This window comes from Gymnodraco acuticeps, unplaced genomic scaffold (genome assembly GCF_902827175.1).
Source record: "Gymnodraco acuticeps unplaced genomic scaffold, fGymAcu1.1, whole genome shotgun sequence".
Taxonomy (NCBI): Eukaryota; Metazoa; Chordata; class Actinopteri; order Perciformes; family Bathydraconidae; genus Gymnodraco; species Gymnodraco acuticeps.
In genome coordinates, this window is record NW_022991180.1 from 1320044 (window position 1) to 1345790 (window position 25747).

General features: G+C 39.6%; 1 protein-coding gene across 1 annotated transcript in view; it reads left to right on the forward strand.

Annotated features, from left to right (window-relative positions):
* Positions 1-25747, forward strand: part of arid5b (AT-rich interaction domain 5B) — a 58841-nt gene that overhangs the window by 9830 nt on the left and 23264 nt on the right. The window contains exon 3 of the mRNA XM_034237755.1: positions 2917-3151. Within this exon, the coding sequence (XP_034093646.1) occupies positions 2917-3151 (235 nt within the window). The remainder of the gene's footprint in view (positions 1-2916; positions 3152-25747) is intronic.

Genomic DNA, 25747 nt, shown 5'->3' on the forward strand with positions numbered 1-25747 from the left:
TAAATTGAATCTTTTCAATTTTTAGTCTTTGGTATTTCTGCTTCTAGTTAAAGGGGACCTCTCATGCAAAATGCACTTTTTGATGTCTTTTATACATAAATATGTGTCCCCGGTGTGTCGGGGAACTCACGCAGCGTCAGAAAATAAAACCCTCTCTCTTTTCCTCCGTACCCAAATCTCTAAAAACGGGGCTATAACGGAGCTGATCCAGATTTGCGTCCGATATGACGTAATATCTGAAATGTGGACCCACGGCCCAATCAGAAACGTTGCTATCAGAAACAATGCCTGACTGTTTGGACGTAATATGGTCGGTGTTTACATTAGCATCGCTAACACTCAGAGCTAACCTGTACTGGAGAGCATGTGTGTGAAGAAGCAGGAAATAAAAAGGAACTCACCTTGTGGTATAACCGGCAAGAGAGAAAGCCTTTGAGCTCCAGACTGTTTCAGAAATACTCCTTGATAATCCATAATATGGCGTTTCATCACGGCAGTATTTAGTTTAGACAGTAGCTGCCGGGTCCCGCATGAGCTCAGCCCCCTCCTTTTTTATTTGTTATCCATTTTTATGATTTTTTAAGCTTTATACCCAAAATCAGGACTTTTGAATCGGGAAGTGAAATGGAGGGATATGAGGCATAGCTAGAATGGGTGATCTGTTTGGTATTTTGAGCAAAACACTTCATAGACATGTTTTTTATATATTTTTGATATATCTGAGACCCATGCTATTGCCTAAAAATAGCATGATAGATGACCTTTAAGTTAAGGTTTGTTGCACATTTTTTCCACCACTGTCGCACACTGCGTGGGGAAACGCACATAAAACAAATCAGAGTTTCATACTTGAAACGAGAGCTATAATTGTAAACAATACTACTCATTAAGAACCACCTAAACTAGTGTTTATTCAATTAAAAGCTCTAAAATTAAGTTAATTTGTATATTTTAAAACAGCACACATCATGTAAGTCAGAAAGAAATGCCTAGAAGTATCCGAAAGTTGTTTAAATGAGAGAAAAAGTCCAAATGATTTGAGATTAAAATGTATATTTGAGAAACAAAGCATCAGGAATAATGTAGAAATGAACTGTATTTCTGGTAAATGGGTGAATTTATGGAACTGAAAAACCTTGTAAGTTTCAAAAATCTTAAAGGTGAATTTAATGTACAGATATATTGTACAAATATATGATTAGAATTAGGGCTGTGCAATTAATCGTATTTTAATCGCGATTACGATTTGCGACGATTATGAAAATAGCATAATTGACAAAATACGATTATTTTTGCTGGGTGCGCTTTCGCCCCTCCCTAAAAGCCCACTCGGCCACGTGGGAGTGACATGTGTTGTGAGTGTTCAGCGCGAGCGAAGATGTCAGAACAAGAGCAGCAACTCGTTAAAAAGAAGGGTACAACTATTTCCACTATTTGGAAGTACTTTGGCTTTCAGGAGTCCGACGTGGAGCAAAACAAAGTACAGTGCAGGATTTGTTACCAGGTTGTGTTGGCACCACACGCTAACACAACCAATCTCTTTAATCGTCTGAAATACAACCACAAAGTGCAATACGACCAGGCAATAATACAACAAAAAGCAGATGCCCGCTCGACTTCATCCACCACATCATCACAGTCATCGATTCAGGACGCATTGTACAGAGCAACGGCCTACGCGACGAGCTCGCAGAGACACAGAGATATTACAGGTGCCATTACATTTCACATCGCTAAAGATATGTGCCCAGTTAGCACTGTTAGCAACCAGGGCTTTAAGCAACTTGTCAACACGTTGGACAAGCGTTACGCGATGCCGTCTCGGTATTATTTCAGCAGGTCTGCGCTGCCTGCACTATATGACAAATGCCGTGGGGAAGTTGAGAGAGATGTGGCTTCAGCTGACTACTTTGCTACCACAACAGACCTATGGTCTAGCCCGGGGGTGCCCAACCAGTCGATCGCGAGATGTGTCTAAAAATAGAACAACAATACTCTGTTTTATCATTAATGTCCTGTAACATAATCTTCCTGTGCCAGAATAATGCACTTGAACGCATCAAAGCTTTGTGATTGGCCGGCGTCACCCCATGTGTCGGGGCGTGGCTGAGGGTCTTCAGTACAGGTGGCAATATTGTCACCTGCCTGCGCTCATCTCTGAAACCAGACAATGTAAACAGGCTGGTGTTTCTTGCGAACAATCTTTAAGAGATGACATGAGCAGCCCTACCAGCATTTGCCATGGTGGCCTAAACATTTTTATTTGGTCTTAAATTGTATTTATTGCATTTATTTCCTGTTACTTCTGGACCATGACGGTTGGCCAGCCTTCAACGTTTAACTGAGTGGAATATGTTGAATATGTTTTACCAAAATGTTGGCTATATGTTAAGGAGTTTTCAGTAGGTTGTGACAGTGCACTGCAACATGTTTGATTTCATTTATTTTGGTCTAATTTATTTTTATTTATCATATTAATAATATATGTTTAGTATGGTTTTGGAAGTGCGCTCCAACATATTTGTTGATCTTGTTTATTGGTAAAATATTATTTGTTTTAAAGTTCAATAAATGGTCAATGAATAATCGTCAAAATAATCGTGATATCAATTATTGACCCAAATAATCGTGATTATGATTTTTGCCATAATCGCACAGCCCTAATTAGAATCTCATGTTGGCATAACTAAAGTAGAGATACTGTAGCAATTTACAAATTCTTTACATAGGGAAATAGATTTGAAATATAAATATACTTATATTATCTTTAAAACATGTGTCTGTTCCTCAAAACTATTTCAGAGTCATGAAATTGTGGGAAAAGTAAGAGCTGCACGACTTTGACACAGCTGCTCTTTATGTGACTTCCGTTATTTGCTTCTGATTGTAATTGTGATTCCGCCCGCTTCCTTTCAGCACGAGGTAATTGCGGTGTCTGAGAAGGTGATTGTGCGTCTGGAGGACTTGGTGAAGTGGACGGTACCAGACTTCTCGGGATGGACCCACTGTCTGAAGGCCGAGCCTCTCAAAGCCTCCGTGCTCCGGGAGCTGGGGACCAACGGGAGGCGAGAGGCCCTTCATCGGTACCGCGAGAGCACACTGACCAGCGGACTCAACTTCAAGGATGTCCAGCGGGAGAGAGCACAGCTAGGTGAGAAACCTCTATTTATTTCACTCTTTCTTTAAAGGTCCCCTATTATACTGTTTTTCATCAATATATGATAGAGAACATGTCTCTGAAGTGTTTGGCTCCAAACACCAAACAGATCATTGCAGCATCCCATAATCCCCTCTGTTTCAGCCCTGTTTCCAAAGTGCTGATTCTCTGTCTGTTACTTTAGATGAAAATAAGGAGCCCCTCCCCACGCCCCTCTGAGAGATATTTGGTTACAAAGAACACAATGGGGCTCTAGGAGGAGATTCAGGTGAACAGGTGTGGGAGGGGGGGGAGTTACCTTGGTTGGTGATTGGCTAATGGTTACACACAGGGGCGCCTTAAGGGGGTGAAAAGTTAGGACGATTCTAAGGACCCGTGACTGACAGGGGCCCAAACAATTTTAGAACATTAAGAAAAACATTTTTAAGTAACCAATGTGATATCTTTTCATGGGGCCCAAAATCCCTGGCGGCGCCCCTTACACAAGCCAAAAAAATCGTTATGACATCATAAAGTGGCCAAAATCTGATCAGCTCATTTTCAGACAGGTTTTTATAGAAATGGATCAGGACAAAAAGTGAGAGAATCTTTTTTCCTGAAACTTTCAGAATCTCTTTACACAGAGGGGACACATGCTTATGTATAAAAGACATGAAAACGAGGATTTTGCACAATAGGTGACCTTTAAGTTGTCTTTAAATAATTTCATTCGAAAAGGTTACTGCAGTGTTGACATTTCCTCTACTCTGCTGTTTGTGTTTGTGTCCTGTCTCCGCCATAAATCAGCTTATGTTTATTGTCCCTTGGTTGATTTAACAAGTGTTGTCTTCACTAGAGTAATTCATCAGTGTGTAGTTGGAAATCCTCCCGATATAATGAGCTGAGAATCACACTATTATACGCAGCATAGAGGTAATGACAGCGTGTTTTGCAAACGCATTTCCAACCCACAGTTTAACAGCTCTATTTTTTTCCGGGTGCGACAACAACAAAGACAGCAAAAAAAATCACATAAATCAGCTGGTACTGTCTCTAAATAATTGAGCCATATCAAACGGGCACCTCTGACACCGGCTTATCCATCAGATCAGATCATAATTGGCTGTGTATCTCAGGAGCTTTGAGGATCATTGCTGTTTGTGTTTAAATGGCTGTCTGGCATATTCATCATGTTTACGGTGCCATTAAGTGTCGGAGACTGTTTGATTCTTACGCTGGGTCTCACGGCAGCATTACCTATGAATCAGGCCCAACATAAAGCTGGATGCCTCGGCGGATGAGTCATCGGATTCAAATAGGAAACTCTGGCATTTGACTCTAATAATCAGAAAGAACATAATGTTCCTTTTGAAGCCGTTTCCCAGTTATTTGCCTCTCACACACATGGCTGTGATGTCATGTCTAATGCTGATTATAATTGGATAATATAGCTTAGCAAACATGCTAAAAATACCATCATGTCTTGTCAGGTTGTAAGAATTCATCCTGGTGAATTAAGCCAGAAATGTAGCTTTATAATCCCCTATTAATGTATTTATAATAATCATTGAATGCTTGAAGCCTTTTGTGGAAGTGAAACTGCTTTAGCAACATGATCCTTTTTTCTCTGAAGACAATTGTGATTTATTGAAGAGTCTTGTGCAGTTTTTCTGCTCGGGGTCTTCCAGGAAGAGAGGCTCTTGTGTCTGTGCGATGCTGTAATGCCCTTGATTACTCGATATTGCTCGATTCTCATACGCAAAAAGGACAAGGGGATCAATAATGGATGCTTTGTTGTTATTCCAGTAATCAATACAGTTTGATTGTGCTTGTGTGTGTGGGGGTGATTGCTTGCTTTCATAAATAAAAGTGTCAGCCTGCTTCTTAAATGATATTATGTTCCATATCATGGATTTCTATAAATGTGCTGTATCGTCAACATTTTATAGATTTATCTGTTTATCTGTTATAACCTGACGATGACGCTATTGTTACTGAGGGTTGCAGTGTGGTGTGTGTGTGTGGTGTGTGTGTGTGTTGTGGTGTGTGTGTGTGTGTGTGTGTGTGTGTGTGTGTGTGTGTGTGTGTGTGTGTGTGTGGTGTGTGTGTGTGTGGTGTGTGTGTGTGTGTGTGTGTGTGTGTGTGTGTGTGTGTGTGTGTGTGTGTGTGTGTGTGTGTGTGTGTGTGTGTGTGTGGTGTGTGTGTGTGTGTGTGTGTGTGTGTGTGTGTGTGTGTGTGTGTGTGTGTGTGTGTGTGTGTGTGTGTGTTGCTAATGAGAAGCGCTGCCGTTAATGACTCCATCAGGCTGTTTCTAAATGCACTTGTCACTCCGATGGGACACTCAGCCAGAGAATCTGCCCACTCAGCAGAACGAGCTCAGACTCTGGCAGGACACCAGAGACACACACACACACACACACACACACACACACACACACACACACACACACACACACACACACACACACACACACACACAACACACACATACAGTACACACACACTCGCATATGCAGACACACACGGACACACATAGATGGACACATGCTACACCCAGACAATCAGTGGGGTGCTTTCACTTATGCATTTGTTTGTTTGTTCACGTCTTTGGCGTGTGGCCTTTGTTGACAGTCCAACAATATGAGCGGAACAGAGACTTGGAAAGGAGTGAGAGAGATCACTTATTCATCAAGGCAAATGCACGTTACCCTGAGCAAGGGTTTGCATAGAAATATGAAATATGCCACTGCAATGCTGCGTACTACCAGAATGAAATATTCATGCCACAGCTGCAGCAGATCAGATATAAAAGTACCCTAAAGCCTAGCTGAATGACTGTAATTCTGCGTAATATTGGCTCATTGACAAAATGACTTTTTTATGATGCAGCTATATATGCTCCACTTTTTTGGAGGGGATTTTTATTCATAAATAGAATAAAGCCCCAAAGTAGCTGCTCGTTGTTTTACTTGAATGAGGTATTACTGATTGTTATTCTCCGGCTGATCTGTGCCTATGTCAGAGGAATTGGATTGTTCCCCATAACAGGATACTGCAGCAATACCACAAGCTGCACAGAAAAACCATTGTGAGCTAAAGAGCAATAAAGTGTGCCATTGTTATTGTGGGAAACAGCTCTTTTTTTTTCTTCCAAGAGCGTGTCCTAACTTTTCCTGGCACGCTGCCAAAGTGAATTAAGTGCACTGTTATGTATTTGTGTCTCACAGGCAACATATGAAAAATTCTACCAGACAAGTGGGTCTGAAATGGCAGAATGATAATTATATTGTTTTTGATCTTTTATGTATGGTCTAATAAGTGAACAAAGCTCTGTACTGTCCTCATAGATGCATAAAGAGTGAAACCAAAGATGCCCGCACAAAGTGAAGTAATTAATTAGAGAAACAAGTGACCTTTGCTGCTGTCCTGCAGCTTCGACAGCGGTGGCTCTAAAACCTGTGAGGCAGAGAGATGATTGCTATCATAATTCAAATTCCAGCTCACGCCAGGCTTTGAAATGCAGTGTTTTGTGAGAGGGCCTCGTGAATGAAGCAACGTTCCCTTTTAAAACTGAACAAAATGTAAAGAAACAAAGCATCAATCTGTCCTCTAGAAGAAAGACCACTTTCATGTCTGTGCTGCAAGCATGATGCTGCTAGTTAGCTTAGCTTAGCTTTGAGTCCGGAAGCAAGCTATCTGGGCTTTGTACTACTATCAAATTAAAAGCTCACAAATTAACATGTTATATCCTGTTTGTTTAATCCCTACAAAAATGTGGTGGATTATTTCCTGGCTGAGCTGAGTCACTTCTTCCTCTTGTTATCTCTGTGCTGCTGCCACGGAGCGATGTTTACAGTCTTTATCCTTTCAAATATGGAATTTCTCCTTTAAGAATAGTTTTTCAAGGAACCCCAGTAGCTTAGAATAAATATAAATCACTCTTCTTGTGACCTGCTCTTTTAATCACACACTGAAGCTTCCTACGTGCAGTATTTCAGGCCCAGAGGACTCTAATAACATATTTATACGAGTGCATGAAGAGTGATGTATTGTATTTTGCAGTCATTACATAATCCGTAATGTGATTCACTTAATCAGGTAATGCAAACTGTCCGCTCAGTTTATCTTGGGTTTGAGTGAGCTTCTTTTTACTGTTCAATCCACCAGGGATGGCTTGCCAGGGAAGTTTACATTCTGCCCCTCTATCTCTCCCCGGAGAACTGGCCTGATTCTTTTCTTTTTCTTTTCACTGCTACCCGACGAAATTGGTTTCTAGTCGTATACTACGAGGACGGGTGTTGTAGAGCTGTATCTGCTGATACACTTTGTTGGCTTTCACGCCTGGAGAAACTGTAGAAGGAAAATGATAATAAATAAAAAATAAAAAGCTCCACAAAGGATTGCTCTTGCTCACAAAAACAGCTCGTGTCTTTCTTCAACTCAAGCCTTCACAGTGAGCAGATTTGTGAGAAGGTCGAAGCTTGCGACTCCTGCATTCAAGACACATAGATGGTGTTCCTGACTCCTGCCCTCGCCTGTACTATCATCAGTGGCCTCTTCCTCCCTCAGCGCTGCGAGGATCACTGCGGTCTGAGAAAACATCCCTATAAAAAAATATATAGTGCGCCAGAAAAGCAGCCAGACCTCCACTTGACATTTAACATGATATTTTCACAGCAGCACCTTTTGAAAATCTTTCTCTAAATTCACCAAACAAATGTATTCAGTGAATCACAAACTTAAGTCAAGGGCGCAATATTTATAAGATATTGGAAGCAATGTGAGCTAGGCATATTCATTTAGTGATGGTAATGAAGGTCAGTTTTTATTTTTATTATGGAGGGAAAGGCCTTATTTTTACCTCTTTGCCGAATGAAAAGCTGCAAATGGTTTGCTTTTAATTACATTTCCATTCAATACACCCATCAAATGCACTTGCGTTGAAAGGCATTTCCCTCCTGCCATCTACATTTACTGACCTTCACTAGTCTGCATGTTGCATAGTTTAAGTAAAGTACATTACATTCTTTTGTCCAACGATAATTATATTCCTTTGCCTTCACATACATCCGGAGCAGTCTGAGTTGCTGTATCTTGCTCAAGGACGCCAACCCTTCGATAAATGGCTGACCTTCTCGACCAACTGAGCTGCTAAATTGCATTATAAGCTATTCACATAGTACTTACTTATTATATACACCCCCACAGTTGTATGACTACTTTATATAGTACAAGTAGTAGTTTTGTACAGTTGCGTGTAACGTTTTTTTTAATTTTAATTTCACTGTCATTGATTTCAAGAGCCTGCTTAGAGCAGTTTCTTAAAGAGGCCCTATTATGCTTCTTGGGCTTTTCCCTTTCCTGTGGTCTCTTACTCCCGTTACATATTGACATCACTACGTAACACTTGCTCTTATATTGGCAAGCACTCCAACATATTGTACGTGATGCTAAGAGGCTGGACATCTCTAAGCGGTTGTCCAATCACAACAGAGCCGGTCAGCTAACCAATCAGAGCAGACTTGGCTCTCGTATTGAACATTAAAGAGGCACACATATGAAACTGAAAATGAGCAGAATAGGGCCCCTTTAGATTCTTGGTGCATTGCAATGTCGGACAAAACAATAACACCAACACACTGAAAAATAAGCCTTTAAGAAGGTCTTAACACTTAATGTGTTTAACAGTATGAACACAGTCAGAGAAGCCTAGACATACTGGTGTCTGGAATTGAGACACCTAATACATTACTATATATATCTGCTTTATGTGATCAGAGGTAAATAAATGATTGAGCTGGAAGGAGCAGGCCGGTGAGGCACAAAGCGATATCGCCGCATTTCAAGATTCTTTACAGCCTCGGTGGATTGAACCGCTGTATTTCCCTCTGATGCAACGTCTGATCTGTATGCCAGACTTGGCACATATACCCGAGTTGATATCCCGACAATATTTCAGTCAGAACATTTCAATTTGATGTAGAGGGTAGATTCTGTCCCTTTTCACAGACTGTTCAGAGCGTCTCTGAATGTTTATGCAGGCAGGAGCTGGTGATAAGGAAACAGACGGATGCCGTCTTCTCATGGTTGATTTGTCTTGGTGACAATACAGAACAATATTTGGGATTTTGAGTCACTATCACACATGAAAATGTTTTATGTTTCGACTGCAACGTGGGCTGGAGTAAAGAGGTTTCTTGGAAGAGATAAAGAGAAAGTGTCGTGGCGTTACAAGAGTAATGGTATGTTGTGACTCCGACATAGAAAGAATGCTTTTGTAAAACACGCCACACTGTACTCCTCCACTCAGAATAGGTGGCAGATTGTATCGTTTGCACGTGTTTCCTTTCTGCCCCTCAGACATATTTTCTTCCCCTTCTGCTTTTTTAAGCAGAACTAATTTTAAAAACTGTCTAAAATTCCCCTTTTGAAGTAATTTAATGGAGTGTTCATATTGATTATGTGCCTATCTCACCTCCCTCCCCCTCTTTCCTTTCTTCCCTGGTATTTTTTCTTCTTCCTCCTGGTAGTGTTAGGAGGTTTTATGGCAGTATCTTCTTCATTATGCTCAGACCTGTAGGAGAGAGAATCACAAGCTGTTTTTCCTCACTGATGTGCTCATATCATTAATTCACTTCTGACTGGCCGGAAGCCAGAGAATTCTAAATCTGTAAGCAGTAAATTGTGTGCCGGGGTGGAAAAATCTATTAGATGTTTGAGCATGCCTCGAATTTGAATGGGAGAAAGAGAGAGAAAGACGCCCTGTGAGAGACGGAGAGAGAGAGAGAGAGAGAGAGACCACCATACACCCGAGACATATCCTGTTATGGTTAGCAACATAATCAAATTCAGCTTCTTTGGATGGCTATATTCATTAATAATTTGTGTTATTTTATTTCTGGAATGTAACATAATGTGTTTTCTGACTTTCGCGAGGGAGGGGAGCTGAAGGCTGGTTGATGGTTAAACAATGAGAACGGCCTCAGAGGAAATGAAGAGCTCCGTCTCTCCATTAGCCAGGTCTGAAACAACAGTTGTGTCACTCTTCTCTCCATTAGTCAGGTCTGGAACAACAGAGATGCTATTGATGTTACCTCTGCCAGCCCCTCTTAAAAAAAACAGAATACAGCAATTCATAATACACTATCTCGCCTGCTTATAAGCCACATTTTCTTCTAGATTTATTTGTATTTGAATTTTTTTTAATGAAAAGCTTTAAAATCACATAAATCAGGAAGTTTTATTGTGTGTTGCTTTCCTGAAAACAAATTGCCTGCCTGTTCCAGTTACACTCTGACTCATAAGTGTTACCCAACCAGCAACCTTGTTCTGGGAAGATTTCTAAACTCTTCTTTTTCAAAAATGCTGCTTATTTCAAGTATAACTGCAACCGTATTATATCAGTGCAGAACTGCCTATGTTTCCTATATGTTGTGTTGACATTCTTCCTTCAGTTAGAAAGATATGTATGAATCCGTGCTGCTCTACACATCACAGATTGTACAATTAATAACTCTGCATATTTCATGAGGGTGCCAGTCCATCTGCTTTATGAATGCATACAACTATCCGCTTGTGTATGCCTTGTTGTGCGTAAAACAAAAAATCAACATTAAAGGGACCTTATTATGGTCATTTTCTGGTTCGTATTTGTATTTTGTGACATGTCTCCATGCTTTAATGTTCAAAAAGGTCTCTATTTTTCTCATACTGCCTGAGCTGCAGCACCTCTTTTCACCCTCTGTCTGAAACCAGAGCCCAGTCTGCTCTGATTGGTCAGCTGGTCGGGTTCTGTTGTACTTGGTCAACCTCTTAAAGTTGTCCTGCCCCTTAGCCTATTACGTAAAATGTGTTGGAGCGCTAGCCAATAGAAGTAGTTCGATAATGATGTCACTATGTTACGGATGTAAAAAAAGGAATACAATCTGTGCGTTTCAGGCAGGGGGAAATCTCCTCTGGAGGGAACGTTGGAATTTTAGCCTTCGCAGATCATTCACATGCAGTAAATCAATATAACTACAGGGAAGGGAAACCCCCTTTAAGGAAACACACCAAGGGAATGAATTGCATGTGGAAATGAGTATGATGTGTTGGAATGAAACAAAAACAATGTCTCTACTAAAGTGCAGATTTTGGAGGTGCATTTATGTATTTGTATTTTATGCTACTTGATTCTTCTTCTCTACTGCTTCTATTTATGAATTATAGTTGCTATTTACTTTACAGATATTGATTTAATTTACCAATCTGTAACTAGAAAGATACAGTTTAATGCATTCTTGCAGAATAAACTACCCAGTAGTGTATACAAGGTTACAATTAGCTCCACTTCAACCACCTACAACAGTACAATGCTGCTCATTCACTCATGTAGTATTAATCATAATTCATTAATGTATTCGAAGTATGTCATTGATTACTGAGTAGGCGTTTGGTACTTCTAATTGTAAGTACACCTTTCTAATAATACCTTTGTGCTTTTACTTAAGTGACACTTTTGCTTATATGAATGATCTCTCTTCACTGAATTTGAACAGCATAAGTGTTTCTGACAAAGGAACATGAGCATGGATCAGATTATTTCACTACTTTGAACAACTGGAGACTGTATATATATTTCATATATTTGATCCGGATGACAAAAGAGTTACTCAGTGACTGGTGAACATTTTCTGTTGTTATTTTTACAGTTGGTTCACACCATTTTATTGTGAGTTTCCAATTTAATTCAAGTGTAAAAGATCAATTTCTACCTCTGAGAACTTGAGTCACAGCTCTGTCTTTTTCAGTTCTGTGGCTACGTGATTTAATAAACTCGAGCTGTGCACATTGGTAATAATAACTTGAATTCCACAGCGTGTGAGGGTGTGTGAACAAATGCGATCTCTCATTAAATACCCATTTAAATCTTACAATTACCATGTTGGAAAAACACTTTCAGTATACCTGTGTCAAGGTAAAAAGAAAAAACTCAGTGCTGATTGCAGATCAGCTTTCTCAACATCCACTTAATATCCGTCATAATCTGTAAATACTGACGCAAGAGGGTTATATAGCCAAGCTGCAGGGAATATTCTGTACTGCTCAGTGTGGAGGATAGACTTCTAGCCCTGTAGGAATAACATAGGGTTCATTTCACAGCACAGAGGTAATGCATCTTTCCAGCATTGAAAGGTAATTGCAATGGGGGCTTTGATAGATTCCAGACCTTTGGTGGAAGCGTGTGTGTGTGTGTGTGTGTGTGTGTGTGTGTGTGTGTGTGTGTGTGTGTGTGTGTGTGTGTGTGTGTGTGTGTGTGTGTGTGTGTGTGTGTGTGTGTGTGTGTGTGTGTGTGTGTGTGTGTGTGTGTGTGTGTGTGTGTGTGTGTGTGTGTGTGTGTGTGTGTGTGTGTGTGTGTGTGTGTGTGTGTGTGTGTGTGTGTGTGTGTGTGTGTGCTCACACATACTTGCTCGAGTACATAACTGCTCTTAATGCTTTTATTAAGCCAAAGGAATACAAATGACGTCATTTGTGTTTGTATATTTCCGTGCAGATGGTGTAATATATTTTGGTTTCTTTGATATACTGACTGCCAGAAGAGTTGGAAGGAGAGCCTTGGCCGCAAACAATAGATCATTGATGCCTCTCAGTCCTCTTTCTCAACCTGTCAGTCCATTTCCTTGTTATGTACTAGCCTGAGGAGCACTTGGCAAAATGAGAAGCATTCAGCCAGTTTTTTCCTCCTCTCAGCCATAACTCAGGGAAAGCTGTTGTTTCATTCGATGCGTCAGAGCGCGATATCTAAAGTTTACAAAGGCGAGTCACCTAATCACTATGTTGCAATGTAGTAGGGGCAACCTTTATTAAAGGTGCGAAACAATAGATGAGTAAATGGAGACAAAGCTGGATACATATACAGTAAACTAACCTGATGTTTCAGTTTGTATTCAGAACAAATTAAACCCAGGTGCTTTTTTCTTTTTTGTTATAGCCTCATCACTATGACTGGCACATTTTAAGACAACAGAAGCTTTTGCCAAAAAATACCTGTGATTGATGTTGTCATTAAATGTCTCCTCTCACTCTGTTATTATACAGTATACAAAATACATACCAGTCCATGGATGGTTTCACAAAGTAATCAAAACAAAAATATTTTCCACTGTCATTTTCACCTCATATTGGTATTTAATGCAATATTACAGAGAGAAATAATGAAACACTAAGTGTCCAGTAAACATAAACTTGTTATCGGAGCGAGGAGATATTCTCCATTGAAGTTTCTTATCTTTCCTGTGCAATGTGAGACACGCAGCTCCAAACACTGTCTGCATACACTGATTACAGCTCTGTTGGTGAAGCGGAGGTTTTCCACATCAGAGGTCGTGTTCTTTAATCTGGAATGAATACGTTTAAAGCTGCAGCGGAGTTTATCAGAAATGACCTGCTTGTTTAGCCAGATTTTGTTTGTGTGGGTGTGAGTGTGTGTGTGTGTGTGGGTTTGTGTGTGTGTGTGCTACATGAATAACAAAGCAGTCTTGTGAAAACAGTTTGTGCAGGATTACACTGGAGAACTTCAAACGGAGATCCTTAAGGGTTATGGAGAGAAAACCATTGTTAGTGGTCGTTGTTCTCTCTTTTGTGGCGCTGTTAGAATGTGTAATCAAAACTAAGTGCGCAGAGGAAATCATACAGTTTGCATTTTTGAGGGATTTGTATCTCCAGTACGTTTTATGTCAAGGACAGCACGTAAAAGAGAAATCGGAACAGATGGCGCTGGTTTTTAATGACATATTACTATCGGTAAAGTCTCAGCCACAGACTAAAACGTCTTCCTTTGGGGGATCGCACCGCTCTAGCTGTTATCATCCGCCGCTAATGTCACTCTTTTCTCCGCCACATTGTCAGGTCCTCAAGCTAAATAAATGCAATGTAAATTGAGTATTGTGCTGGATGTAATTATTGAAAAGGGTTCCAGTTGGCTTCACTCTGCGGGCTGTTTATTTAAAGCCTTCCTCCTCCGTACAGATCTGATGATAGAGAGAGGGAGAGAGGGAGAAAGAGAGGTTCTTATATAATGACAGGAATTCACAATGGAACCATGCTGAATGACAACCCCCCCAAACATCTCCAACATCTTCTATTTCTCATTAAGGTATTACCATTGGGAAACATGCCTAACCTCTTGTATTATTCTCCCCCCCCCCTTCAGCTTCATTCTTTTACAGAAAAACATATTTAATCATGTTGCCTTTTGCACAGTATACACCCTAAGAAAGAAATCTGAGTTGATAATGAGCAGCCCTTCTTTTGAGGAAACACACACGGCAGCTTTGATCTAGAATGGCATGTAATTCCTCTCCTGACCCAATTCCCAATCTCCTGATAAGATATGTTTCTTTACTTTCCCTCCTTTGCTCCAACCTTCCTGCAGAACTCTCTCAAATGGAAACTTGCTTTTCCATTAAAGGTGCATTTAAAGCCACACATGTCATCCTGCAGGAGGAGGGTATGTGTGGTTTTGGAAATGCTGTCTCCTAGAGGCTGAGCTGAAGAAACTCTCCCCTTTTTCTCTCCGCCGGTGACAACCTCTGAGATCTCTGATCACAGCTGCTCAATTGAGTTTGTGTCGGACAGAGCTGCGTGACCAATGAGAGTGGCCGTCATAGCGGATAGAGTATCATCACCTGGGTGTAAAGGCTTGAAAGCTCGTTCGAGGAGAGGAAAGAGACACGGAGAGGGGCTTCTCTTGTTTGTGAAGTCCGAAAGCCAGCTGCATCTCTGCAACCAAAGATAGTTGATTACATTTGCTCCCTGTGGTATTTGCACATTTCTGGTTCTTGCAGTGCAGCTTGTTTTTACTCTCAGAATTGACTGCGCCATAAGTGGATTGACCCCCCCAAACCCAGCAGTAGTCTTTCATTAGTCAGGATGCAGCCGGGGACCAGACAGCAAACAGTGTTTAGGGCCAATCCATCACTACACAAAAGGGGATCAAAACGGCACTAACTTGTCTCCCTCGTCTTACGGGCCTCTAACCTCGTAATAATCACATTTACAACTCCTCATGAGAGAAGCCCTTTGGAGCTTTTCTGATAGCCCTTTTTTTTTTTTTTTAAACTAGGCACCCTGTTGTTTTTTGATAGTCAAAAGAACCAATTTAGGTTTTTGACAAGGAGCCGCTCTGAATAATTCCTTTATGTATTACAGGACCTATTAAATGCAAACTTTTCAATCTGGCAATCAATAAGGCAGGCAGCTTTCCCTGGCCGCGTGCCAGACACATTAGGGCTGCGAGCGATGGTTGCTAGGGAGCTGAGCCTGCTCAGGGGAAAGAATGTTTAATGTAATAGAATCACATAAATCAAACGGAGGAAAAGTGCTCGTGTTGTCTCTTCCTCTTCTCTTCCTCTTCTTATTCTCTCCTCTTCCTCTTTTCTCCTCTTCCTCTTCTCTCCTCTTTTTTCTCTCTTCATCTTCTAGATTCAAAGTTTTCATTATCATATGCACAGTAGCTACAGTGTAGTTATGGCAATGAAAAACTTAATTCCATGGCATTCAACCCAAATATATACAAGACATAAAACAATTAAAAAAATAGAGCAATTGAATGTTGCAAGTGAGCAATGTGCTGGTAAATGTGTTCGCAGTAAACTATGTACATGTTCGATATTTCCTCTCTCCCTGTTTAACTGAAAACATTTAATAAGGGTGTGTGTTTTTTCAAATGTGGTACGGCCATTTTTCTTTTTTTCTCTTTCCCCCCCTTCTGTCAACCGCAAGAACATCTGGGATGGAATCAAGCTGAGGAAAGTAACATATTCCCAGTGTGTGTGTGTGTGTGTGTGTACAGCCCTTATGAGCTTGTTTTTCTACACACACTGTAGCTGTGTGTCCCCACTCCCTGCGCCGCACACTTGAATAAATTGAGGTGAAAATTATATAAATGTTTCTTTTTTTCCCCTTCTTTGTCACAGGCCAATGCCCCACCCTGCCGAAATGAATGAAGCACTTTAGCGCTTTACTATAATTAAGAACAGGAGCCAGCATGCATGGAGATCTCTCGTTCTCTCTCTTTCTATGTATTACTCTCAGTGAGTGTTTCTCTGCCCTCTGTACGGTTTCAATAGAACATTTCCTCTGGGTGTTAGTGCCCTTTTGCGGGGAATATGATTATCTTAGAAAAATGAGCGCACAGACATGTAGAAGCCAGATCTTTCTTGAAGACGTACTCCACCCATTGTATCTGATAACTGAGACTATTTTTAATATCCAATATAGAAAATGAATCCGTCACTGAGCGCAGCAGATGTTCTGCTTGAATTCATGACAATTGATTTACCTTCAGAGAAACGTCTTAAACCAGTCCTGCAGCACAAACCACTTCACTCATTTCAGTTTGGTCACATTTCTGCCACAACATTGACATCCTCTTGGATTCATCTTCTTATTATACACACATGCATTTCCAAACATTTGATCTACCTACGCTGTAAAATGTATTATCTTTTCGATTTACACACGGCATCTATTGCACGTCTGTCCGTCCTGGGAGAGGGATCCCTCCTCTGTTGCTCTCCCTGAGGTTTCTCCCATGTTCCCCTTTAAACTGGGGGTTTTCTCTGGAAGTTTTTCCTTGTACGATGTGAGGGTCTAAGGACAGAGGGTGTCGTATTGTCATACTGATATTCTGTACAAACTGTGAAGTCCACTGAGACAAATGTAACATTTGTGATATTGGGCTTTATAAATAAACATTGATTGATTGATTGATTGATTGACAACATGACTATATTTAATGTCCCATTCTTTCGCTCCTTGTTTGTCACTTAAACAGATACTTTCTCAATAAAATAAACGCTTTCAAGATTACATGGAGAGTTTATACTTTATGCACTCTGGCTGCTTATTATTGAAATCTATAACTGTTCACATTACATTTCATTTTAGCTGACGCTTTTATCCAAAGCAACTTACAATGACCAATTACAGGGACATTGTAACTGAGGGCTAAGTGCCTTACTCAAGGGCACACTAGTGGTGGTGTTCCAATTCTTCAGCCCACCTCACTATCCATTAGACCACCACACATCTCCACCTAATTCTGAGGAAAATATCTAGCTCTTCAGCTGCTAAATGTTCTATTATGTTAGCAGATAGTTGCTAACTTTTGTCTGCCATTTGGTGATGAACGTGTCGTGTATATTGCATTTTTCTACTCAAAATGACACTAAATGGAGCTCAAAGTGATCCAAAATTGTGCGGTTGTGGCCGCTTAATCCAAAACAAAACGCTGAAAGATGCTAAAAGAGATGCTAAAAGAGATGCTTAAGAGATGCTATAGAGTTGATGGGTCGGTTGATAATCCACGGTTAATGTAAAAAAACATTGATTACTGCGTCTTGGTCATCAATTGCATTAATTCTATTGATTTGCCATGCCATGATATATCGATATATCCTAGGTAAAATGCTTATTAATAAGATTTAATTGATCCCAATCATTATATTATGGTGATATTGACCTCAGCTCCTTAAGATAGCCTATATATTAGTTGGATTATCCCTTTGAATGGCTGTGTGTGCATCATATGATTGTGATTGTGTGTGTGTGTGTGTGAGAGCACAGCCTGCAGCTGGTATGATGAGCAGGATAAAGGCGAGTCAGCGTCTGTGACTGATGTGTTGTGTGATGCGGACGGCCCCGTTAAGCTATTTAAAAACACCATGTTATCCAATGCAGATCAAGTAAAAAAACATTGAAATATTTCAATTCTTGTCCCTTTGAGCAAAACAAAGTGAGTGTAATTGACACATCGTGTGATCACTCGGCTTTGTTTACCTCCAGTGATGTATTTATGCCGCATCCTCCGCATGATTAATGGAATTCTGTTTACAGCACGGACAAGCTTGCAATTAGGGAAATGTTCTAGCACATTTAGTTTTATCTAAGATACAGTAGTCATTCACAGATTGGACAAGCGATGAATCACTTCAATTCATTTATTTCTCTCTTTGTATGAAACACAAGTCTGTTGCTTGTTAAAATCTGACGCCCTCATCATTTTCATTCGGTGTCATTGACAGATGCTGTTCCCTCTTTATTTGGTCAGGTTTCAATAACATGAACCGATAGCCAGATCGGGCGCCTGCTGCTGCCTATAAGGCCCCGTCTCAGTGTCATGTCCCCTCAGTGACAAGTGCGAGAGGGAGAGGGCGGATGAATCAGAGATGTGTTATATATTATGAGAAGAGGCTACATGGAAACAGGGCAGCCTCTCAGATCAATACAGAGCCTGCAGGATGGACGGAGAATACCAAACAAGAACCTTGTCCTCTCACTTTATCCCTCATTTTTTCTCCTCCAATGTATGTTTTTTTAACGCCTTTACACTTACTTAACCTATCAAATGTGAAAGTGACATTATTGGCACTGGTTTAAGTGCCTTACCCTTTCTCGCCAAGTCCACAAAAGCAGCAGGAGGATCCAGTCAATTCCTTGGCCGAGCAGATAATGTGGAAATGTTGACAACAGCAAATTTGAGGCGAGTGAGTGATTTAAGAAGTACAGCGGGTGACAGCGAGCATGAGAGTTATGGTTTTCAGCTATTTTCCTGCGAGTCTGCGACAAGAGAAATGAGCATACTTGCCTGAGAGAACTAGTCAGAGCTTGTGGGCAGTGTGAATATTTCTAAGCTTGGTTGAATGTAAATGACACATGAGTCACATTTTATTTTTAATTAGCCGGCACGGATCTGCTTTAAACTGTCAGCAGCCCCTCGTATCACAACTAGTTCTGATCTCAACTTGTAAAAGCCGCTTGCAGAAAGTCTCCAATAAAAAAATGGAGAATCTCAGAGATACAGCAGAAGATAGCCCTTTTTATTTTGGGTTTGAAATGTAATGATGTCAATGATGTTTCATCTAACATTGCAATAGCTATTCATCCAGCGGAGCAGCTGCTTCAACCACAGCTAATGAGTTTCATGTCGTATGCTGCATTTCTGAGATTTTGATTACGAGTCATTTATCATGCTAGTTATGGGAGAGATCAGACATTTCTCCTTTGCTGTAATTACTCCAAATGTATTTAATTCCTTCTGATATAACACAGTGCCAGAGCTTTAACTTTCATATTACAGGCTTCCCTCTTCTCTTTGTACTAAGAGGTTTTCCGCAGTCGCCTCACTGGAATATCAAATCTATCTTTGGTTGTTAAATATAATTTTGTCATATTTATGAACCATATATTGTACACGCATATTACAGCATATTACTTTTACTACGTTGGAGTAAATTGAGACCTGTATTTTACTGTGCAGAGTGTCTCATGACAGCTGCTGAGGCTATAATGACTTTACCAGCCTGCAGCAGTCATGTTGATACTCTGGAGTTGTGCAATATTTTGGGAGTTTTCCAAAGGACTGTGTTGTTATTTTTGCATGTTGTAACACATTAACTCTGAATTCCCTGGTCTTGACAACTACAAAAACACACACTCGCAAGTTCTTGTTAATACTTATAAATGACCTTATAAATGACCTTAGTCAGAGCTATTCTGGTGGTTATTTTGACAATTAACTGAAGAATCGTTTGTATTAATTCTATGAAATTTCACAAGGAAGTGTAAAATGCTCTTCACAATTTTGACCCCATTTCATTTCCTGTTTTGCCTAACCAAAATGCAAGGATAGTTTTAATTTAAAGCAAGAAAAGCCGGAGTTTATAAATCTCATTTTTGCTCAATTCGTTTTTTCAGCATTTGCTTTATTTCATGCCAGCGCAGCAAGAAAACTTGAAACCAAAAACTCTTATTGCGAGTTATTTGTCTGATTGGAAATGAAATAACATATTCTAGGGAATATCAGTGTCCAAGATGTCTGAGAAAGAGCAGTCGGTTGCTGAAAGCATCTGGTTTATGAGTAATTTTAAAGGAAGAAAGACAGGAAGCAGAGCCAGATGTTACAAAAAAAAAGCTGCTTTCAGTTCATCATGTTTTGCATTAGAAATTCTCTCAAAAGACCAACAATTGTTCTTTTTGTCCTAAGCAAATCAAAGAAGTAATGCCATGTATTCTCTGCGATGTATTACTAAATGTATTGTTAGCAGCTTGAAAGTTGTTGTACTGTTGTAAGCAGAAAACAATGGCTGCCTGAGGACTCAGTGAAATCAGCTGTATGGTCTTTTTTTGTGCTGGACAGTTGTTTTAATCTCGCATTCAAAGAAAAACAAAGGCATATAAAAACAAAAGCTGCTAATTTTGTTCTCTGTTAGTGCTTTGCTCTCCATCTCTGTGTATATCGTTTTTTTTATTAAAGAGGTGCTGGAAGAATAATTGCTGCACCTGAGTGACAGATGTTTGAATGCTTTTGTCTGCAGACAATCAGCAGATATGGCTTTCTTTTTGTTACGTTCCCTTTCATTTGTGTGGCGTCTGTTTTATCCCCGGGGCCATGATTCACAACAAAGCACAATCCTGCAAATCCACAACAGTAACATGCTTTATTGATTCTCCGTAGATCCTTAAATGCCACCTTTGGTCAAAAACAATTCCTAAAACACTGGTGTGTTTCTAAGAAATAAAGACGGAAAGCGTTGTAAACATCTGTGTTACTGATGGGACTTCAATGGTATTCCACAAATGAGTTTAGCAGACTGTCCTCTTAAAGTAGAAACATCCATTTAAATCATTATTTCTGACCCGTTGCACAAGCAGTTTAATAATTTCTGGACTATTGCTCTACAGTCATGAAAAGCCTGTTCCTGATAATGCAAGGCTCTCATTGTTACTGCACATTCACATTTGCATATTACAAAACTGGTTCAGGCATGCTTCTTTAATCTCAGATTTTTTTACAAGAGAAGCTGTCATTGTAAGACAAAGTGAGACTCATTCATGCCTCTGTCACATCCCGGTGACATTATAGTAATGCACTTTCTACTCGAGTAACTCGGTTGTCCTTGAAGTGTCTACAGCGTGCACAACGTTCTGCTGGCTCCTATATAAGACCAGACGTATGCTAAGGCCCCTCCTGCTTTTGTTGCTTTCGAATAACTGTCAGTGCATTGATTTTAAAATTACATAACTCCTTGATTGGCAGAGCTCCAATTAACTAAGAGTAATAAAAAGACACACTAACAACAATAACATGTGCAAGAATATGCCAGAACAACAAGACATAACAAACTAATGAAGGTCTTTTAGATGTCTGTTCTCCTTTTGATTTGCGGTTAGTCAGACAATCAGTTCTATTTATGGCTCTAAAGTAAGCACCAGTTTACGATGCAGTATATTGGGAGACATCTATCATCGTTTCACAGCGGAAATCCACCTTTATAGCTCTGATTGTTTGTCGTTATGGTGATGCTTTAGTTCTTATACTGTATTATTTGCATCTATTTGTATTTTCTGCTTTGTATTAGGATCATTGTAATTTACTCTTGGAATTAAATGCACAACAAATCAAGGCAATTTGGCAGAGCACTTATACAATGTTAGAAGACTCAAAACATGGATTTATTTTTTAAACAGGTCAAATTAAAGCTGCAGGAGCGGGAAAATACTGATTTTCAAACCTTAGCACAAGTCAAACTCCAAAAACATTGAATCCTTTCTTCACTCTGTGATACACGTGTAATGTGTGCAAGACCAAGCTGCAATATATTGTTTTTTCAGACTTCAAGGCTGCAGAATTCAATTGATTTAGTGGAGTGAAAGTCTGTACAGAGCATTACTGTTATACTATATATTATTACTATAGTACTATACACTTTACCAGGTGACTAAATGTTGTATTGTATTGAGTAATGCACTGACTGAGTGTTTATAATGTCAGCTGTCCTCCAGCCGTTATGCCCCTGACACTATTGTAGTTTATGAGGTCAGGAGCTTTACAGCGTGTTCTGAAAATAATCTGCCACACCGCAGCTGTTTGATCAACACGCTGCACCAGGACTGACTGACTGACTGACTGACTGACTGAGAAAATAGACAATATCTCCTGAGAGACAGAAACCGGTTTCATAATGTTCTCAGTCTTCTCACAGTGTCTTCCAGCTCTCCAGCGCTGCAGGCACAGCCCCGACCAATTAGAAAGCTGACGTAAAGATAAAGACGCCCTTTATTTGGAAAGGTCGGGCTGGGAGAACAAAACGATTTGTTTTAAGTGTACATGCACTCAATATACATCACACGCACTAACGCACACACACTGACATGCATACTTCACATCGCCTCTGTACAGTTATTAATGCCCTGCGGCTCTCTGTCCAAATTGAATCTAATCAAGTGAAATGCTGTGAGGGTCCTCGGGAGGGAGAGCAGGTCTGACGGTGACTGCTTACAATACAATTCCTGACATTTGGAACAAAGCTTGCTCTACCTCTGAGCTGTAATTGCGAACGACAACTGCCGCAATCCTTGATGAGTGTGTGTGTGTGTCTGCTGTGTGATATGAACGTGCCTGTATGCAGGAATATGTGTGTGCTTATACATCTGTGGGATTTGAGGCACCAACCTCTGATGAATGGTTTTAATAATTTCTTTTGAAGTGGTCTTCACATTGGAGTACAGTGGAACTAATTACGCTGATTGTCGGGAATGCAGCTGCTGTAAATATGTTATGAATGCTGTCCTTCCTGCCGTGTTCGAGCTGCAGATTTTTCAGCCTCCAGCTTGATAAAATAACACAAAAGACGGAGAAATGCATTTTTTAAATACACACATTAACTGTTTTGTCTTTAGTGTTGCAAGGTGAAAAGCTTGCTAGTTACTCACCCTTGAAATATTAACTTAGCAGCAGAAATTCCTATGAATGTCATGTCCAAGGGCTTTGTAAAGCAGACAGGACAGTGAATAATTCATGTTGAAATCGTGTTTCAAACTGCCTGACTCTGCTTCATCAACTGTTGAACCGTGCAGTCGGCTTTGTAAGCTAGAAATAATATTAGCACTCTGCTTTCAAACAACAGTCTCCGAAAGAAATTACTTTACACAGCGTTAATGAACAGTGCACATGCATAGTTTGTCTGTTTTTCTAAATGTGGCCACTTTCCAACCATTGTGCCGCACTGCATGCTGGGGTCATTTTATTAACATATAATCACCATAGTAGGAGATTAGAAACAACACACCCATGGAGCTTTGGACCATACAGCATATGTTATCATAGTATATTTCTGCATTTAAAGTCACCTCATTATTCATTCATCATATTTTACGAGCGCTGACTCAATGTGTAAAGATTGGTTTAGTAAGTCAACAGAAAATGTATAATCGCTCAACCATGTGACTTATTGTGAAAGCAAAAATGCTAAAAACTGATTGCAGTCATTAAATGTTACCGTTTGCAAGCATCTTGTACTTTTCAACTGAAGACTTTCAGGTCTTAAACGACAACACAAGACGATTTCTTCTCAAAATGATGACATGTTTTTATATTTTCCAATATTTTAAGGACAAAATTGCTATTCGATTAACAGATAAAATAAGGGAAAATGTGTAATTGATAGTCAAATTAATCAAAATGGCAGACATACTGATAATTGGGATGACCATTTTAGTTTTCACTTCATTTCACTGTAAATTGCATGAAATTATGAGCTGTTTTGTTTTGTTTTAATTGTGTTGTATGTATGTTTTGAGTGTGTGAGGACCCCAGGAAGAATAGCCAATGCTCATGCTAGTGCTAATGGGGATCCTAATAAAGACATAAAGACATACAGTATATAATATTATGTGAAATATCTCTTCTTATATAATGTTACCCATCATATCAGGTCATAATAGATATTATTAATAAAGTGTCTGGGGATTAAGATATATGCAAATGAAATGCATTTTAACATGGCGCTCTTGCAACGGAAAAAACACTGGGTCTCATGTCATCTTTAAAAAGCATCTAGTTATAGTTAATTATATTTCTGTTACTGTGTGTGGGAGATTATAATTAAACAGACCTGCCCACCAACTGTCAGCTTTAGTCACCTGTAGCCTTCACGGCTTCTTCTCTCTGTTATTTGTTTATAATTAACATCTATAGACGAACCTGTAGGAGGCAATTGAATAAAGAGGCTTCATTTTAAAATGTCATATCTGCTGGTTCAGTGTTTGTGTTAGAGGCAAGTATTTCAGAGCACTTCATTTATCTGTCTGGTAGGTTTTTGTAATGTAATTAACAGAGACTATATTTAAATGTAGTCTCGATTTAACTGGGCAGTCTCATGGAGATTAAGATCTCTTTTTGAAGCGAGACCGTATAATACAAAAACGCGTATAATACACAAACAGAAACAACACAACTACACAAACAATGAATTAAAACAGTTACAGGAATCATAAAAAAACTTGAGATAATAAAACTTCATAATCTTCAAGGCAATGAAAGACTGTAGTTTGAGCGCAGGTTGCATTTAAAAGGTGCATAGTACCTGAAATCATCTGCCAATATTAGTGCGTACATGAGGAATATCTGAGGTTAAGTGGATTAAAATGAAAGAAAGGAATAGTTTACCACCGTCGGCTCAAAATGTTTTCATGACCAAAATACCTGCAACACATAAACATCATGCTGACACGCTTAACTATGTTGGTTAATATGGTAAACACTATATCTGCTTAACACAAACATGTTGTAATTGTGAGTTTGTTAGCTGACTGCTGTACTACAATAGTCTTGTTCTTACATGTTGTCATATGAAATATCTGTTCGGCATATCTTCCTTTTGATGGTGTCAGCTCAGTGTGCACTTCCTGTTCAGGGGTTGGTTTGCCAGGTAGTTGCGATATACATCAGTCCAATTTACATGCTTTCAGAGGAATATATTTATTGCGCACCACCTAAAAAAAAAACACACCCAAAGCGGTTTGTAACGTCTGGATAAGATAGGAGGTTTCGCAACTACCTGAGTTTAAAAGAAATTAGCTTTGTTACCTACTTTATCATCATTCTAGACGCCATGGATCATAAATGAACTGTCATTTTAAATATGTAAGCACCTTGAGTTGTTCTTGACATTCCTCCTGTCACTCAAACGCGATGATTTACATGCATTTCAAACAACAGTAACTATGTAGAGCAAAGTTACAGCAGGTTCTGATTGTGGATCCTGAAACTTGATCAATGAGGTGTGACATCAGGAAGCAGGAGAGATGAGTTTCACTATGTTTTTTTAATTTATGGTTTATGTCTTGTATTATTTATATTGCATTGTTTGAGGAACTGTGACCCAAGTCTTTCATTACACTACTCCACTGTAGCTGTGTGCAGTATATGACATTAAACCTGTAAATCTGAAAATCTTAAGGTTTTGCTAGCATTTTTTTACTCAGCCTTTAACACAGATGTATTGCTTCCCAAGACATTTTAAACTGTATGCAAATAAAATATATATTTTGGCATCCCTCAGCTGTACTAAAAAGGTTCTGTTTGTTATAGTTCTTTATCAGTTGAGATTTATATCTTACTCAGCAAAAGTGACAGTACAATAAACGTCTCAAATCTCAAACTTTACAGGCAACCTTACAATTTCAGGCCAATAGTAAGAAATAAAAGGACCGTATTCACATCACACTAGCAGTATATGTGCCAGAATATAATAGTAGCCAGGGGATGATCTATGAGAGGGAATAAAG